At 41.7% G+C, this 19,195-nt stretch overlaps 1 protein-coding gene across 2 annotated transcripts in view; it reads right to left on the reverse strand.

The window, feature by feature from the left end:
• Positions 1–19,195, reverse strand: part of TBC1D22B (TBC1 domain family member 22B) — a 59,367-nt gene that overhangs the window by 35,937 nt on the left and 4,235 nt on the right. For both annotated transcript variants that reach the window (XM_085863525.1, XM_085863524.1), the window contains 4 exons: positions 6,690–6,893; positions 6,433–6,503; positions 5,637–5,765; positions 5,390–5,455 (listed from right to left, as the gene is read on the reverse strand). In XM_085863525.1, the coding sequence (XP_085719651.1) occupies positions 5,390–5,455; positions 5,637–5,765; positions 6,433–6,503; positions 6,690–6,893 (470 nt within the window). The remainder of the gene's footprint in view (positions 1–5,389; positions 5,456–5,636; positions 5,766–6,432; positions 6,504–6,689; positions 6,894–19,195) is intronic.

Consider the following 19,195-nt stretch of genomic DNA (forward strand, 5'->3'; position numbering starts at 1 on the left):
TGTCTCATGCCTCCTTGCTGTGAGTTGTGTGTTAGCTCTCATACGAGCCTCGACCAAGGTATACAAAAAAAAAAAAAAAAAAAAAAAAAAAAAAAATTACAACTCAAACGAGGTAATGCATGTGTTGTGTGCAATGATCGCGGCAGCGGTCTAATATCCACCGCCCAATGAAGGTACGCTAAATCCCATATTATGCACAGGAAAGAAAAATCGTAGTCTTTCATTCAAAATACTTTTGGTTTTCACCAGACATTAAAAAACTTATAAACAAGCTGATGGATATGTAATACACATGCTATGTGAAGTGAAATAAACATTAACATCGGATTCGTTGTGATTTCCCAGCATATGTAACTAATTAGTCGGGAGGCCACTGGGGAAATTGCTGAGAGATATTTATTTGTGCATGGCCACTTTTGTATACTCAACACCACCATTGAGTTTATGTACATGATAAAAACTAAAAAATGTGTTGAAACTGAACAAGGTACGTTTTCATTGCAACAATAAGTCATGATTAATATTTGACATCGTCAATTCAAAAATTGTACTTCTGTCAGTATTTTGTCGAGATGTCCAGGGGTGTTTTCAGTTACCAAGTCGCTGGCTAGCAATTGCCAAGCCAGCCGTTCCTTATCAACGGTTTTGAATGGAGTGCTTGCTTGAGTGCTTAAGCCACTTGGCGAGTTCTCCACAATAAACGTGAAACTGAACACAAGCAATTACACTTGGTAACTAGAGGGGGAGCACTCGGTAGAGTGCAAAACCTCCGCCGCCAATACTGCTAGGTCACTCAAGTGAACCTGATATCGTATTCATTCAATTTGACGTCAACAGTGCTCACAGAGTTATAGTTTGCAACTTTCCCTTTTACATACTCAATTCATTCGTCATCACTAGATTCCTTGAGACAGAAATTGATTTTACGTGGGTATATCCACCTGAAGTTCCAAAATCAGCCGCAATTATAATTTTGGCATGTTTTTTTTGTTGGAAATCACTTATAACATGTAGAAATGCAAAAAAAAAAATCGAAATTTTGTTGAAAAAAAAGTTGTAAAATTTTCTAAGTTTTTTTTTTCTTTTTTTTTTCTCTTACAATTTTTTTTTTTGGTTGGAAATCACTTAAAACATGTAGAAATGCAACAAAAACCCTAACAAAAAAAAAATCAAATATTTTTTCCAAATGGCCAAAAAGGATCACACTCTACTGAACCACGATTGAATAAACTAAACTAGATCGACGCGCATGTAGAAATGCCAAAAAAATAAAATCGAAATTTTTTTGAAAAAAAAGTTGCAAAATTTTCTGGTTTTTTTTCTCTAACAATTTTTTTTTTTGGGGGGGGGGAGGGGTTGGAAATCACTTAAAACATGTAGAAATGCAAAAACAAAAATTCAAATAGTTTTTCAAAATGGCTGCCATGTTGAACTTTGGACCAGGTCCAAAATCTAATGGCATGATCCTTGGACCATACCTAATCCCCCTCACCAAGTTTCGTAGAAATCTGTCGAGGAGTTTTTTCCGTAATACTGTTCACAAACAAACAAACAAACAGACAGGGGTGAAAACAGTAACCTCCGTCCATCTTCGATGGCGGAGGTTAACTAATGGAGGGAGGGGAAGGGGAAGAGTTGGGGTGAGAGGAGGCAGGGGAAGGGGAAGAGTTGGGGTGAGAGGAGGCAGGGGAAGGGGAAGGGGTTGGAGTCCAGAGGGACTGTGGTGGGAGGAGGAAGGGGTGAGGTGGGAGTCTGGAGGGACTGTGGTGGGAGGGGGAAGGGGTAGGGGTGGGTGTCCAGAGGGACTGTGGTGGGAGGGGGTAGGGATGGGGGTGGGAGACCGGAGGGACTAGGGTGGGAGGATGAAGCATTGGGGTGGAAGTCCGGAGGGACTGTGGTAAGGATGCTGGCGATAACTCGTCTACTCTTCGTCCAGGACACTGTAGGATCTTCAACGTCCACCAAATAATGCTGGGAGATGGGTCATCCAACATACTTAACTTAACATCTATTTGAGGGATGACATACTCATTGGGGCCCTGCCTGCAAAACACCCACAAGGTGGCAGTTTATGGCTGGGCCAAGATTCAAACCCAGGCTAGACAGCTCAGAGGTGAGTGCACACGCTGCTAGGTTATCTTGCCAGGCATAATCAATATTGGTTACTTCACAATAATTACATAGAACATTTGATACTAATTGTTCAGTTCCTAAAGTTCAATTCAGTAGCCCAGCATTGGCATTGCATGTAAACAGTGTGCAGTGCCAATGCTTGTGCCTGTGCCTGTGCCTGTGCCTGTGCCTGTGCCTGTGCCTGTGCCTGTGCCTGTGCCTGTGCCTGTGCCTGTGTCTGCCTGTACCTGTCATGCACGGCCATATCTTTAAAGCGACAAACTCCATTATTGGGGTAAAGATAAAACATTTGGAGAAAAGTAACATGGGCTACGTGCCCGCAGCAGCCCCTTTGGAGGTCACAAATTGAGACCAAAGTGACCACGATATCAAATTTGGCAAACAGGATGACCAATTAGTCTCAAATTGAAAAATTACCCCCGTGTGGGGGTGACGGTCATCTCTATAATACCACAAGTTCTCAATGTTCAGTTATGACCGAAGACTACTACGCAGTTCTACTGTGAAGCTCGAACTGCGCAGTTTGGTTAAAGATGACTCGGCATTTTGGCGCGCGCGCACAAAATTATATTTTGAAAATAAATGCCGACGTTTACATTTCGGGTTTTGAAATTTTTGCACCTTCGGCGGAAAATGTATAAATATAAAAGGCTAAAAATGTTTTATATTTCTATTTCATTTCTCCTTCCTTCCTTCTTTGCAAATCGCATCGGCGTTTTTGGCCATCTTCCAGATCACGTGACGATCAAACGGGAAGGAAATTCAAAAATCTGTCCGGTTAGATACAAGATAATATTTTTTACTATCATAATCAATAAACAGTTGCCGAATATCTTGTAGAATGGCAGACAAGATACGTTTTGAAAATGGCGATTTTTATAACTTATGTGACCTTGACCCTAACCTTGAAACCGGACAAAAGTTATATCGTTGTGCAACACTCATCGACCTCTACCCACATACCAAGTTTCATCAAGATCGGAAAGAAAAATTGTTGACGGACGTACGGACGGACATTTGGCCCGGCTTTATTAGGTCATCTCGGTAGAAATGTCCTAAAAAGCTGGATTTTTGAGTTGGAACAAAACAAACCTTTTTAAAATTCATGAAATAAGAAATTGAAAGATTAACTTTAACTTTTCCCGTAACCGGGAACGGGTAATTTTGCTATCTATAAGAATAAATGACTGTGTGTGTGTGTGTGTGTGTGTGTGTGTGTGTGTGTGTGTGTGTGTGTGTGTGCGTGTGTGTGTGTGTGTGTGTGTGTCTGTGTGTGTGTGTGTGTGTGTGTGTGTGTGTGTGTGTGTGTGTGTGTGTGTGTGTGTGTGTGTGTGTGTGTCCTCCACAAGTCTGAAACCATGAAACTCGAGCAGCCTGAAACTTTGCATGCATACCAAGGGAACTCCAAGAAAGTACATGAGTGAAAATTAGTTGTTTGGATTAAATAAATCACCCCTTTTGAAGATAATTAATGGCCTTATTTAATGACATCCTTTATCAGTCCTAGTAATCTACTAATAAACTAACCTACTAATCGCTGGATAGATTGGAATGCTTACAAGCCTGGTGTTGGCGTAGTGGTTAGGGTAGCGGCTTGGGATCCAAAAGATCCTGAGTTCAAGCCCCGTTGGCCGCTTGAATTAATACACACCAGGAGGTTGACTCAGCCTGTCATCCTTCCGAGGTCAGCGGAGTGAGTACCAGTGTACTGGGCCCAGTGTATGCTCCGGTTAGAATAGGTGTACCATATCCCTGTGTCGTAAGAGGCGACCAGGGTTGCGTCAGGAAGGGCATCTGGCGTAAAACCTGTGCCAAATCATGATGCGGATCATAACGGATGATCCGCTGTGGCGACCCCTAACGGGAGCAGCCGAAAGAAGAAGAAGATTGGAATGCTTATAAACGCATGAAGATGCAAGCATTCGTGGCTTTATTTAATTTCTGCACATGCCCTAACCTCAAGAATCTCGTAAACCGAGCTGAAATAAAAAATTTAAGCTCCAGAATTGAACTTAGCAACAGTTCTAACTGCGGAAAAAAGAAAGTGTTCATTTGTCCAATTTGGACACTGCTTGGACGTTTCTGGGTGCATGGGTTTATTGACGTATCCGGGTGGTGATTGTCTCCGGACGGTTTTTAATCGCATGACCAGCCGAAATGGATTTCAGACATTATTTTGTTTCCATCTTCACTGTTATTCAATGCAGAATCAATTTGATGAGACATTATGAATCGTATTTAACATTCCACCGCATGTCTGCCTTCCCTTCCTCCCACCGCAGGCTGCCTTTGCCCACCCCTTTTCACTTTCCCTTCCTCCCTCCTCTCTCCCACACCCATCTTCTCTCCTTTCCCTCCTCCTCACTCTCTCCCCTCTTTTTCTCCCCCACCCCTTTAATATCCGCCAGCGAAGTGACGGGTGGTATTTGCTACTTTCCAAAAGAACAAACCTCACACAATGAAGCACGGCAAGCTTCGTTCTTAAGTGGGCGATCATGATGGTGTTGCTGGTAAGTGTTTGCTTGATGTTCACTGTGTTTTTTTCAGAAATGGTTTACTTTGTCAAGCAACACAAAGCACAGCTAGAAAGCACCTCAAAATGCAAAGCCCGTCCATGTCAGCTTTGTACTTAAATTAAACTTGACGAAAACGACTGTTTAAATAAATAAAATAACTTGTACATTTTATTCATTTGTGTTTTCTATATTCTCATAATAAAGGTTTGTTGAAGACTTGCTGACAAAAGCTCAATTGGTTAGAATTCTATGGCTCAAAAGACCGACACACCGAATGAAGCTCAATGGTAAGTAAATAAATAATCACTGAAGCTATGAAAAGAACAGGGCTCTCGAGCTCGACGCCCTGTGGTGTGGCCAATCAGGGCTATTTATAATGACTATGACTTTGCCCTTTCACATTGGACCCATTTTAATGATTCACTTCATGCTCTCAAAATAAAGGCATGTTGAAAATTTGATGATCAAAAGGTAAAAAAAAATAAAAAAGTTATGGTCTGGACGCACGCACGCGCACACACCTCCCGTTGTTCGGGGGGGGGGGGGTACAGGCTAATGAACAAAGGAAAGTTAGTCTTGTGTACTTCACACTGAAAATAAACCACATAGTGAAAGGACATGGTGTGGAAGAGGAAGAGGAAGAGGAAGAGGAAGAGGAAGAGGAAGAGGAAGAGGAAGAGGAAGAGGAAGAGGAAGAGGGAGAGGGGAAGGTGTACAAAAGTAAAGGCTGAAGATCTCACCTCCTGCACTGCTGGCTGCTGAAACAGAGGTATGAGTGGATTTGTTCGTGGAATGTCAATATGAATCTGTGGACATAACGGGCACGGTTCATGAAAACTCATTTTCTGAATTTTTTTTTTTTAAAGAAAAAAAGAAAGAAACGACATCCTCAGTCATTGAGCATAAAAACTTCCCATTACAAATGCTACATTTTATCATAACATACGATACATCTTGATGGTGATTTTAATTGCTCGAGCCATGTACCTGACGGTAGGTGTCCTGGTGGTGGTCATCATTCCGCGAGCCGTAGTACTGGTCCACAAAGGCAAAGTATTCCTGCCGCTTGTGATGCAATGTTGGTTCACGTCGCTCCATGTTTGCTGGCAGGTAACCCTGATTTGCAAGTGTAAACAAGTTGGTCATGGGAAGAAAGTGTAAAGCAGGTTCAATGAGTAGAGTTTGTGTTTTTGGCTCTGAGACATGAATAGGCCCCTGGGTCAATGTTGAAGAGTATCATGATCTTTGTCAGAAGTCCTCGGTTAGAGGCACAGATTATAATATTGATTGAAGTTTACATTGTCAACAAGGGGCAGCAGAGCAAAATTATGTGAAATGATTGTGATGGCTGCGAGAGGGCCTCCTCAAAAGGTGAAACTGCTGTGTTTGTTCATTACTGACCCGCCAACACCCCATTCACTCTCTCCTCCTCCCAAAAACATGTAATTAAACAGTGTGTGTGTGTGTGTGTGTGTGTGTGTGTGTGTGTGTGTGTGTGTGTGTGTGTGTGTGTGTGTGTGTGTGTGTGTGTGTGTGTGTGTGTGTGTGTGTGTGTGTGTGTGTAACACCCTAGTGATGTCCCTGTGCCTGCCACACTGTTGTCACATGCACACGCACACAGTGTTGATAACGAGTAGGCATGAGAGGCCAAATGGCCTCCTCTTGTGTCCAAGTCCCTTGCATCTCCATGTTGTTGTAGATGTGTGTCACAGAGCAGTGGCATTTTAGAAAAAAACAAGAAGAAACAGGAGTGAAAGATGACGAAATGAAATGTAGCACGTACCGAAAGAAGGCGCCATGTGATTGGGCGAACTGCCTTAGGGATGCCTGACCAGCTACACTTCCGCAATTCATCTGCATACAAGATATAACCACTAATTTAGCCATAACCAACAAGCGTGCGAAACATAAATATTAATTAAAATCGTGCAAATCAAGTGAAGAACATTTTGCACAATGAGCAACTTGGTGAGAAAGTTGATATTTTGGCGAGCTGCACATTGAGCAATGAAACGCTACTACTGAGGATGGTATTCTTACCAAGATCCATATTCGGGGATGTAAGGAGGTCATGGAAGCGAGAGAGACGCACAGCGTCTCTGTCCCGCGAAGGCGCCCCACTTGTGTTCTGATCCGCAAAACGTGCTACCAGTGGCAGGAGGTGACGGTGGGGCATTGGAGCTGGGGGATTTGCACTTGGGAGTGTCAGAGACTGCTGTCGAGGCAAGGAAGCACACTTGGTACCTGAAAGCCAGGGAGGTAAAATGACAACCAGAAGATAGTCTTATATTATGGGAAAAACGACAAGAGCAGGACATGAACAACTCTGCAGGCCACCAAAATATCCAATAATCTTCCAAGAACAATTTTATTCCAAAATATCCTTTGATTTAATAATACAAGGAACTTGGACACAGGTCATTTGGCCCATCATGCCTTCTACCTATCAACAACACAGGAAAATGAACTATCACTGTATTTACTTATTTCACTGGGGGAAGGGAGTTGAGGAGAACAGTGGGACAGGAACAGATACTTCATCATGGTTTTTTTGTGGACATTGTTGAGGCACGTGGAGGAACGAGAACATCGAATGGATCAGGATGGAACAGAACATAATAAACAGCAGAAAGAGGGAACTGGAGAAAGAAGGGATGTGTGGAAGAATGAAGTGAGGACACATGGGGTGAACAATATGGATAGGGGAGTAAACTCTCAGGAAGGAAAAACTGGAAAATTGGAAAGAGTGAGTTTGGCGAGGGTTGATGGGGGTCAAAGAGATCATGGTTTTAAATGGGGGTGATCCGAAATGGTGGTGAATAGCTGCCTTGAAGACTTGGAGGGAAGAATGAGATTGCAGAGAAAGATGGTTCCACAGGTGGGGAAAAAAAAAAAAAACGAAAAGGAGGAACGAAAGCGTGAAGGTGAGCAGTGGTTCTGCATTGTGGGAGTTCGCTGGTGGACAGAAGATCGCTGGTGGACAGCAAGTGAGCCCTGCAGAAACCTGGGGGAGGGGGGGGATAAAGCATGGAAAGGGCAGAGCGTGCAAGACCAGAAAGGAGGCGGTAGAAGACAAAGACAATAGAAATTAATTTTATTATTTTGGGGAGTGGGGAGGGTAAAATGAGGGCATTTGGTAAGTGAGTAATCAACAACCATCACAGGACATTCACGAAAAATGATACCCTCTCACGGAAATCACAATCACCCATCTATACCCAACTTATGTAAACAATCACCCATCGATACCTATGTTATGTACACAATCACCCATCGATACCAACATTATGTCAATCACCCATCTATACTCATCTTATGTAAACAATCACAAATCTATACCCAGGTTATGTAAACAATCACCCATCTATACCCACATTATGTAAACAATTACCCATCTATACCCAGGTTATGTAAACAATAACCCATCGATACCCACATTATGTAAACAATTACCCATCTACAACCACGTCATGTAAACAATCACTCATATATATATATATATATATATATATATATATATATATATATATATATATATATATATATATATATATATATATATATATATATATATATATAACAGAAGGAATGAAATCGTTCGATACAGCGTGGCAGGAGGCCGCAAAAGAATGATTATAAGTAAATTTCAACTACTAATGCATGACGAAACACTTGTTTATGGCTAATATCAAAGAGAATGATGGCATAAGAAGAACTTAGCTTTCTGCGTTTGGCGCGAAATGCTATGTTGGATGGAAATGACGTCTTTCGTTCGTTCGTTCATACATGAGGGGAGCGTTTCTTCATTTTTTTCCATCAAGCAATAAATTAAATCGTTTTCACATACATAACACATTAGTTTCACAAATTTCCATTGAAATACTCGGGTATTTCCGTCAATTGTCGCCAATTCCGTTGAGGTTACCAATTCCGCACTGCCATCTACCGGACGGCCGTCATTGGCTGTCTTGAGGCACGTGGGGGGGGGGGGCACCGGACCCACCGGAGATGTGGTAGACGAAGCCGGAAACATTTCAAACTCAGTGCAATTGTATACAGCGCACGCGCTGTAAAAATGTCCGCAAACACATCTTTAATATATGCACTCCAACTGCCACAGAAAGCCTCGGAATGATTGGAAATTTGGAAAATGACATGGAAAAAATATTATTCTTCTAATTTGATGCCACAATATTGTATAAATGTAAATTTTGTAAATGAAATGTCATTACCATTACCTGTCCCAGGACATGTCATCGTACTAAAATTCGTAATTACTCCATTAAATGAACTTTGTCAGGGAATTGAAGTGAAAAAGAATGATTGGCAATAGTTTTAATACAATCTGGATAATTTGTCACAGAAAAGGGAGTAGAACGATTGAAATGATGCCAGTCCCTTAATTAACTTTGAAAATGTCATTACCGTTACTGATGTTGAATGAAGAAGAATTGTTCATAGAGTGGCCAATAGGGTACTTTGAGTCAGGAGACCAGTTCTCAAGGCGCCATTTTAGAATTTACAAGGTCAAAGAATTTGAAGAATCAAGAATAAAACGAGGTAAATATTGAATTTTTTCTATGTCAGGGAAATTAATGGTCATTACTGTTACCCTTAGATAATGTGGAAGGGGTTCGTTCATATTCCAGGCGTGTTCATAATCATGAAGCGCTAATATTTAGTGACTTTCATCATGTTTTTTTGGTAAAATTTGGAGCAGTGTTGTCCGAGAAAAAGTAAAAGTTTGTCATTACCGTTACTTTTCATGAGTCATTACCATTACCCGTTGAAAATAATGACAATGACCTCAGGTAACGGTAATGACAATCTGATACTTTCAGACAGGCAAGGTGTGATAGCATGATCATTTTATCAGCCTTTAACTTCCATTTCTCTCACCTATGAAAGGGTTTGTTGAGCAGCAATCGAATATTCCATAGAACAATCAAATGTAGCGGAAGAGTCGACAAATGTCGCATGTTGTTTTCTATGTATAACTGATGCTGACCCAATATTTGGTCATTCATTACAAAGTACGCAGGCTATTATCAAAGGGGATTCGTACTTGTGTCAGTTGGTAGTACCAGTTCAAGAATACAGAGGAAGGAACATGATCGCGATACAAAGGAGAAATTGTGCAAGAAATTCGAGAAAGAATTCAAAGAACTACTGAAACATCAATACAGAATCATTAGTCAGTACTGTGTGGTGAGGAAGCTGAAACAGGAGACTGGGGATGCGGAATGTGTAGTACAGTGCGATTTCAGTGAAAAGTACGATTGTAAGTTGGGCGAGGAAACGATGTCGATGCATTTTGGAGCTTCTAAACAGCAGATATCTCTCCATACATGCCATGTTACATTAAGGAACGAGACGAGGTGTTACCGTATGGCAAGTTTGGACACCCGTCATACAGCTCCGAGTATCTGGGCTCATCTTGAACCTATACTCGCTGATCTGCGAAAACATGGAGTGCAAAATGTTACACGTTGTCTCCGACGGACCAACGAGCCAGTACCGGAATAAGTCTAATTTTCAACTGTTGGCCAACATTCCTTATATCATGGGATTCAAGCACGTGTCATGGAATTTTTTAGAAGCTGGTCACGGAAAGGGCCCGGCAGATGGTGTAGGTGCTGCGGTGAAAAACTATGTGGATAAATTAGTTTTATATGGGAAAGACAAGTTGCCAGTCTTGACGATCTACTTGACCATGTGGGGCGGAATATAAATGTGAAGATGTCGGCTATTGATCAAAAGAGAATGGATGATATAGAAGAAAGAATGAATAATATCGAAACTGTGAAGAGGACATTGTAAATTAATCAAGTGGTTTCCACAGAACAAGGAATGTTCTATATAAGAAATCATTTTGTTTTTGTTCTGGTACATGTAATCTCTGTCAGCGTTATTCCGCAGAACTGGTTGAGGTTGGGTGCATGGATTTATCATCTCAAAAATCATGCCCTTGAGATCGTTTCGAGGCAACTTTAAGCGAGCGGAAAAATATTTTATTCCGCAAACACCTTGTAGAAGGATATGATGTCACTATCGATGATTTGACTACCCTGGATGCTCATGCGAAAGATGATTATTGTAAGTGGGTAATTTGGAAATCGTTGGGCAAGGATGGCGACAGTTTGGAAGCAGATTTTGTGTTGCATGGATATTATCCTGTATTGTTCACTCGAGGAATGCGTAAAGTTTTTTAATATTGGGAGAATGATTTCAAGGCATCCTCTGAGATTGAAGTATCTGGAACGTGCGGCGATAGGGATCGATACATTTTCGATTTGCCGAAGCGGGATGATATAACAGAAGGGGAGGAAGATCGACGCTTCATTATGCAACAAGTGACATTCACTGGCCTGTCACCATTTGAACTTGATCGGGAGCAGGCCAACAGCATCCTCAACCATAAACGAATGAATTGATGAAATACTAAAATGATCAATACCAATTAGAAATATTTGTTGTCCAGTTCATTTGTTTGTCATTTCAAACGTTTGTAGATGTGTTCATGTTATAATATTATAATGCAAGGTGAAGTTGAATTAGTTAACTGGTGACAATAATGATTTTTTCTTCAGAAAACCATTGGTAATGGTAATAACTTATATTTACGGTTACCATCATAGAATTGTTAGTTTGTTTTTTGGTAATAAATGAGGTTTCTTACTTTGTGGCTGTTATATTATTTCCTGTCATCTTAATATTGACATTTTGGTGTAATCTCAAATGATTATAGCGTTAAAAATTTGTGAAAAATATGCAAATCTAAATATGACCTTTTTGTGAGAATGGCCCATCCACATTATGAAAACAATCACCCATCTACACTCACATTATGTACACAATCACCAATCTATACCCACGTTATGTACACAATCACTCCTCTATATCCAAGTGATGTACACAATCACTCATCTATATCCACGTTATGTAAACAATCACCCATCGATACCCACATTGTGTAAACAATCACCCATCAATACCCACGTTATGAACACAACCACCCATCTACACCCACGTTATGTAAATAATCACCCATCTAGACCCACGTTATGTTAACAATCACCCATCTATACCCACGTTATGTAAACAATCACCCATCTATACCCACGTTATATGCACAATCACCCATCTATACCTACATTATGTACACAATCACTTTTCTATACCCACATTACGTACACAATCACCCATCTATACCCAAGGGATGTACACAATCACTCATCTATATCCACGTTATGTAAACAATCACCCATCTGTATCCATGTTATGTAAACGATCACCCATCTATACCCACGTTATGAACACAATCACCCATCTATACCCACGTTATGAACACAATCACCCATCTATACCCACGTTATGAACACAATCACCCATCTAGACCCACGTTATGTAAACAATCACCCATCTATACCCACACTATCTACACAATCACCCATCTATACCCACGTTATGTAAACAATCACACATCTATACCCACCTTATGTACACAATCACCCATCTATACCCAAATTATGTACACAATCACCCATCTACACCCACAGGTCAGGTCAGGTCAGGTATGGGAACATGTGCCAGAACAGCGCGTCGCTGCGTCCACTTTCCGCCGGTACTCCAGGGGCCTCCGTCTGGCCATCCCCCAGGCAGATGCCAGGCCCATCCCCATCTCCTTGAGATGATGGTCAACCTGCTGCAACCACGAGGCACGTGGTCGGCCCACTGGCCTCCTCCACTCATGAGACTCCCTTGCTGAGAGAATCTGGTGAGCAGGATCAGCGTCAGGAAAACGAGCCACATGTCCATACAGCCGCAACTGACGCTCACGGACTATGCAGGGAACAAATCTCATCCGAGTCTCTTTCAGCAACCGCTCGTTGGACACAAAATCCGACCAGCGACAGCCAAGGATTCTCCGAAGAGACCTGGTACCAAAGGAATTAAGTCTCCGTCTCAGATCCTTGGTCAGAGTCCAAGTCTCGCATCCATAGAGCAAGACTGGAAGTACCAAGGACCTGAAGACTCGGACTTTCGTCCTCCCGCACAGGTACCGGCAGCGCCACACCCCATGATCCAGTGAATCCATGACTCCCCAGGCACGACCCAGACATCTATTGACCTCTGACTCACAGCCAGCAGAGACATGAATATCACTGCCAAGGTAAGTGAATCTCTCCACGACCTCAACATCCTCACCACAAACAGACACAGACAGGACAGCAGCATTCAAGATGTCACCGAAAGCCTGGATCTTAGTTTTGACCCAAGAAACCCGTAATCCCAGCGGCTCCGACTCCTCTTTCAGCACCTCGAGGGCCCCCAAAAGGATGTCTAGAGTCTCCGCAAAGATGACTGCATCATCTGCAAAATCAAGGTCCGAGATCTTGACATTCCCAAACGATGCACCGCAGCTTGATCTCTCCGACATCCTCCCTAAAATCCAGTCCATACAAGTGCTGAAAAGTATGGGGGCCAGCACACACCCCTGACGAACTCCAGTAACAACTGGAAATAAGTCAGAGATGGTACCACCACACTTCACAGCACTCTCAGTACCAGAGTAGAGTTCAGCCATCAGATCGATCAGTTTTGGTGGCACCCCACGAAGACCTACACCCACGTTATGTACACAATCACCCATCTATACCCACATTATGTACACAATCACCCATCTATACCCACATTATGTACACAATCACCCATCTATACCCACATTATGTACACAATCACCCATCTATACCCACGTTATGTACACAATCACCCATCTATACCCACGTTATGTAAACAATCACCCATATATACCCACGTTATGTAAACAATCACCCATATATACCCACGTTATGTAAACAATCACCCATATATACCCACACGATCTCCACAATCACCCATCTATACTCACCTTATGTACACAATCACCCATCTATACCCACGTTATGTGTACAATCACTCATCTATACCCACGCTATCGACACAATCACCCATCTATACCCACCTTATGTACACAATCACTGATCTATACCCACATTATGTACACAATCACTCATCTATACCCACGCTATCTACACAATCACCCATCTATACCCACCTTATGTACACAATCACCCATCTATACCCACGTTATGTACACAATCACCCATCTACACCATTGTTATGTAAATAATCACCCATCTAGACCCACGTTATGTAAAGAATCACCCATCTATACCCACACGATCTCCACAATCACCCATCTATACTCACCTTATGTACACAATCACCCATCTATACCCACGTTATGTGTACAATCACTCATCTATACCCACGCTATCGACACAATCACCCATCTATACCCACCTTATGTACACAATCACTGATCTATACCCACATTATGTACACAATCACTCATCTATACCCACGCTATCTACACAATCACCCATCTATACCCACGTTATGTGCACAATCACCCATCTATACCCACATTATGTGCACAATTACCCATCTATACCTCAGTGATGTAAACAATCACCCATCTATACCCCCGTTATGTACACAATCACCCATCTATACCCACGTTATGTACACAATCACTCATCTATACCCACGTTATGTGCACAATCACTCATCTATACCCACGCTATCGACACAATCACCCATCTATACCCACCTTATGTACACAATCACTCATCTATACCCACGTTATGTACACAATCACTCATCTATACCCACGTTATGTAAACAATCACCCATCTATACACAATCACTCATCTATACCCACGTTATGTACACAATCACTCATCTATACCCACGTTATGTAAACAATCACCCATCTATACCCACGTTATGTGCACAATCACTCATCTATACCCACACGATCTACACAATCACCCATCTATACTCACCTTATGTACACAATCACCCATCTATACCCACGTTATGTGTACAATCACTCATCTATACCCACGCTATCGACACAATCACCCATCTATACCCACTTTATGTACACAATCACTGATCTATACCCACATTATGTACACAATCACTCATCTATACCCACGCTATCTACACAATCACCCATCTATACCCACGTTATGTGCACAATCACCCATCTATACCCACATTATGTGCACAATTACCCATCTATACCTAAGTGAGGTAAACAATCACCCATCTATACCCCCGTTATGTACACAATCACCCATCTATACCCATGTTATGTAAATAATCACCCATCTATACCCACGTCATGTAAACAATCACCCATCTATACCCACGTCATGTAAACAATCACTCATCTATACCCACGTTGTGTAAACAATCACTCATCTATACCCACGTTATGTAAACAATCACCCATCTAGACCCACGTTATGTAAATCACCCATCGATACCCACATTATGTAAACAATCACCCATCGATACCCACATTATGTAAACAATCACCCATCGATACCCACATTATGTAAACAATCACCCATGTATACCCAAGTTATGTGCACAATCACTCATCTATACCCACGCTATCTATACAATCACCCATCTATACCCACGTTATGTGCACAATCACCCATCTATACCCACATTATGTGCACAATTACCCATCTATACCCACGTTATGTGCACAATCACTCATCTATGCCCCCGTTATGTACACAATCACCCATCTATCCCCACATTATGAACACAATCACCCATCTATACCCACGTTATGAACACAATCACCCATCTACACCCATGTTATGTAAATAATCACCCAACTAGACCCACGTTATATAAACAATCACCCATCTATACCCACACGATCTACACAATAACCCATCTATACCCACCTTATGTACACAATCACCCATCTATACACAATCACTCATCTATACCCACGTTATGTACACAATCACTCATCTATACCCACGTTATGTGCACAATCACTCATCTGTACCCACGCTATCTACACAATCACCCATCTATACCCACGTAATGAACACAATCACCCATTTACACCATTGTTATGTAAATAATCACCCATCTAGACCCACGTTATGTAAAGAATCACCCATCTATACCCACACGATCTACACAATCACCCATCTATACTCACCTTATGTACACAATCACCCATCTATACCCACGTTATGTGCACAATCACTCATCTATACCCACGCTATCGACACAATCACCCATCTATACCCACCTTATGTACACAATCACTCATCTACACCCACATTATGTACACAATCACTCATCTATACCCACGCTATCTACACAATCACCCATCTATACCCACGTTATGTGCACAATCACCCATCTATACCCCCGTTATGTACACAATCACCCATCTATACCCATGTTATGTACACAATCACTCATCTATACCCACGTTATGTACACAATCACTCATCTATACCCACGTTATGTGCACAATCACTCATCTATACCCACGTTATGTACACAATCACTCATCTATACCCACGCTATCGACACAATTACCCATCTATACCCACGTTATGTACACAATCACTCATCTATACCCACGTTATGTGCACAATCACTCATCTATACCCACGCTATCGACACAATCACCCATCTATACCCACCTTATGTACACAATCACTCATCTATACCCACGTTATGAACACAATCACCCATCTATACCCACGTTATGTGCACAATCACCCATCTATACCCACGTTATGTACACAATCACTCATCTATACCCACACGATCTACACAATCACCCATCTATACTCACCTTATGTACACAATCACCCATCTATACCCACGTTATGTGCACAATCACTCATCTATACCCACGCTATCTACACAATCACCCATCTACACCCACGTTATGTGCACAATCACCCATCTATACCCCCGTTATGTACACAATCACCCATCTATACCCACGTTATGTACACAATCACTCATCTATACCCACGTTATGTACACAATCACTCATCTATACCCACGCTATCGACACAATTACCCATCTATACCCACGTTATGTACACAATCACTCATCTATACCCACGTTATGTGCACAATCACTCATCTATACCCACGCTATCGACACAATCACCCATCTATACCCACCTTATGTACACAATCACTCATCTATACCCACATTATGTACACAATCACTCATCTATACCCACGCTATCTACACAATCACCCATCTATACCCACGTTATGTACACAATCACTCATCTATACCCACGTTATGTGCACAATCACCCATCTATACCGACGTTATGTACACAATCACTCATCTATACCCACGCTATCTACACAATCACCCATCTATACCCACCTTATGTACACAATCACTCATCTATACCCACGTTATGAACACAATCACCCATCTATACCCACGTTATCTACACAATCACCCATCTATACCCACGTTATGTACACAATCACTCATCTATACCCACACGATCTACACAATCACCCATCTATACTCACCTTATGTACACAATCACCCATCTATACCCACGTTATGTGCACAATCACTCATCTATACCCACGCTATCTACACAATCACCCATCTATACCCACGTTATGTGCACAATCACCCATCTATACCCCCGTTATGTACACAATCACCCATCTATACCCACGTTATGTACACAATCACTCATCTATACCCACGTTATGTACACAATCACTCATCTATACCCACGTTATGTACACAATCACTCATCTATACCCACGCTATCGACACAATTACCCATCTATACCCACGTTATGTACACAATCACTCATCTATACCCACGTTATGTGCACAATCACTCATCTATACCCACGCTATCGACACAATCACCCATCTATACCCACCTTATGTACACAATCACTCATCTATACCCACATTATGTACACAATCACTCATCTATACCCACGCTATCTACACAATCACTCATCTATACCCACGTTATGTGAACAATCACTCATCTATACCCACGCTATCGACACAATCACCCATCTATACCCACATTATGTGCACAATTACCCATCTATACCCACGTTATGTGCACAATCACTCATCTATGCCCCCGTTATGTACACAATCACCCATCTATCCCCACATTATGAACACAATCACCCATCTATACCCACGTTATGAACACAATCACCCATCGACACCCATGTTATGTAAACAATCACCCATCTATACCCACCTTATGTACACAATCACCCATCTATACCCACATTATGTACACAATCACTCATCTATACCCACGTTATGTACACAATCACCCATGTATACCCAAGTTATGTGCACAATCACTCATCTATACCCACGCTATCTATACAATCACCCATCTATACCCACATTATGTGCACAATTACCCATCTATACCCACGTTATGTGCACAATCACTCATCTATCCCCACATTATGAACACAATCACCGATCTATACCCACGTTATGAACACAATCACCCATCTATACCCACGTTATGTAAATAATCACCCAACTTGACCCACGTTATATAAACAATCACCCATCTATACCCACACGATCTACACAATAACCCATCTATACCCACCTTATGTACACAATCACCCATCTATACCCACCTTATGTACACAATCACTCATCTATACCCACATTATGTACACAATCACTCATCTATACCCACGTTATGAACACAATCACCCATGTTATGTAAATAATCACCCAACTAGACCCACGTTATATAAACAATCACCCATCTATACCCACACGATCTACACAATAACCCATCTATACCCACCTTATGTACACAATCACCCATCTATACCCACCTTATGTACACAATCACCCATCTATACCCACGTTATGTGCACAATCACCCATCTATACCCACATTATGTGCACAATCACTCATCTATACCCACATTATGTGCACAATCACTCATCTATACCCACGTTATGTACACAATCCCCCATCTATACCCACGTTATGTACACAATCACCCATCTATCCCCACATTATCAACACAATCACCCATCTATACCCACGTTATGAACACAATCACTCATCTATACCCACGTTATGAACACAATCACCCATCTATACCCACGTTATGTGCACAATCACCCATCTATACCCACGTTATGTGCACAATCACCCATCTATACCCACATTATGTGCACAATCACCCATCTATACCTAAGTGATGTAAACAATCACCCATCTATACCCCCGTTATGAAAACAATCACTCATCTCTACACAAGTGATGTGAACAATCACTCAACTATACCCACCTTATGTGCACAATCACTCATCTATACCCACGCTATCTACACAATCACCCATCTATACCCACGTTATGTGCACAATCACCCATCTATACCTAAGTGATGTAAACAATCACCCATCTATACCCCCATTATGAAAACAATCACCCATCTATACCCAAGTGATGTAAACAATCACCCATCTCTACACAAGTGATGTAAAAACAATTACCCATCTATATTATATACCCAAGTGATGTACACAATCACTCATCTATACCCACATGATGTACACAATCACTCATCTATATCCACGTTACGTAAACAATTACCCATCT

This window comes from Eptatretus burgeri, chromosome 18 (assembly GCF_056783735.1).
Source record: "Eptatretus burgeri isolate ZD-2024b chromosome 18, Ebu_testis_v1, whole genome shotgun sequence".
Classification (NCBI taxonomy): Eukaryota; Metazoa; Chordata; class Myxini; order Myxiniformes; family Myxinidae; genus Eptatretus; species Eptatretus burgeri.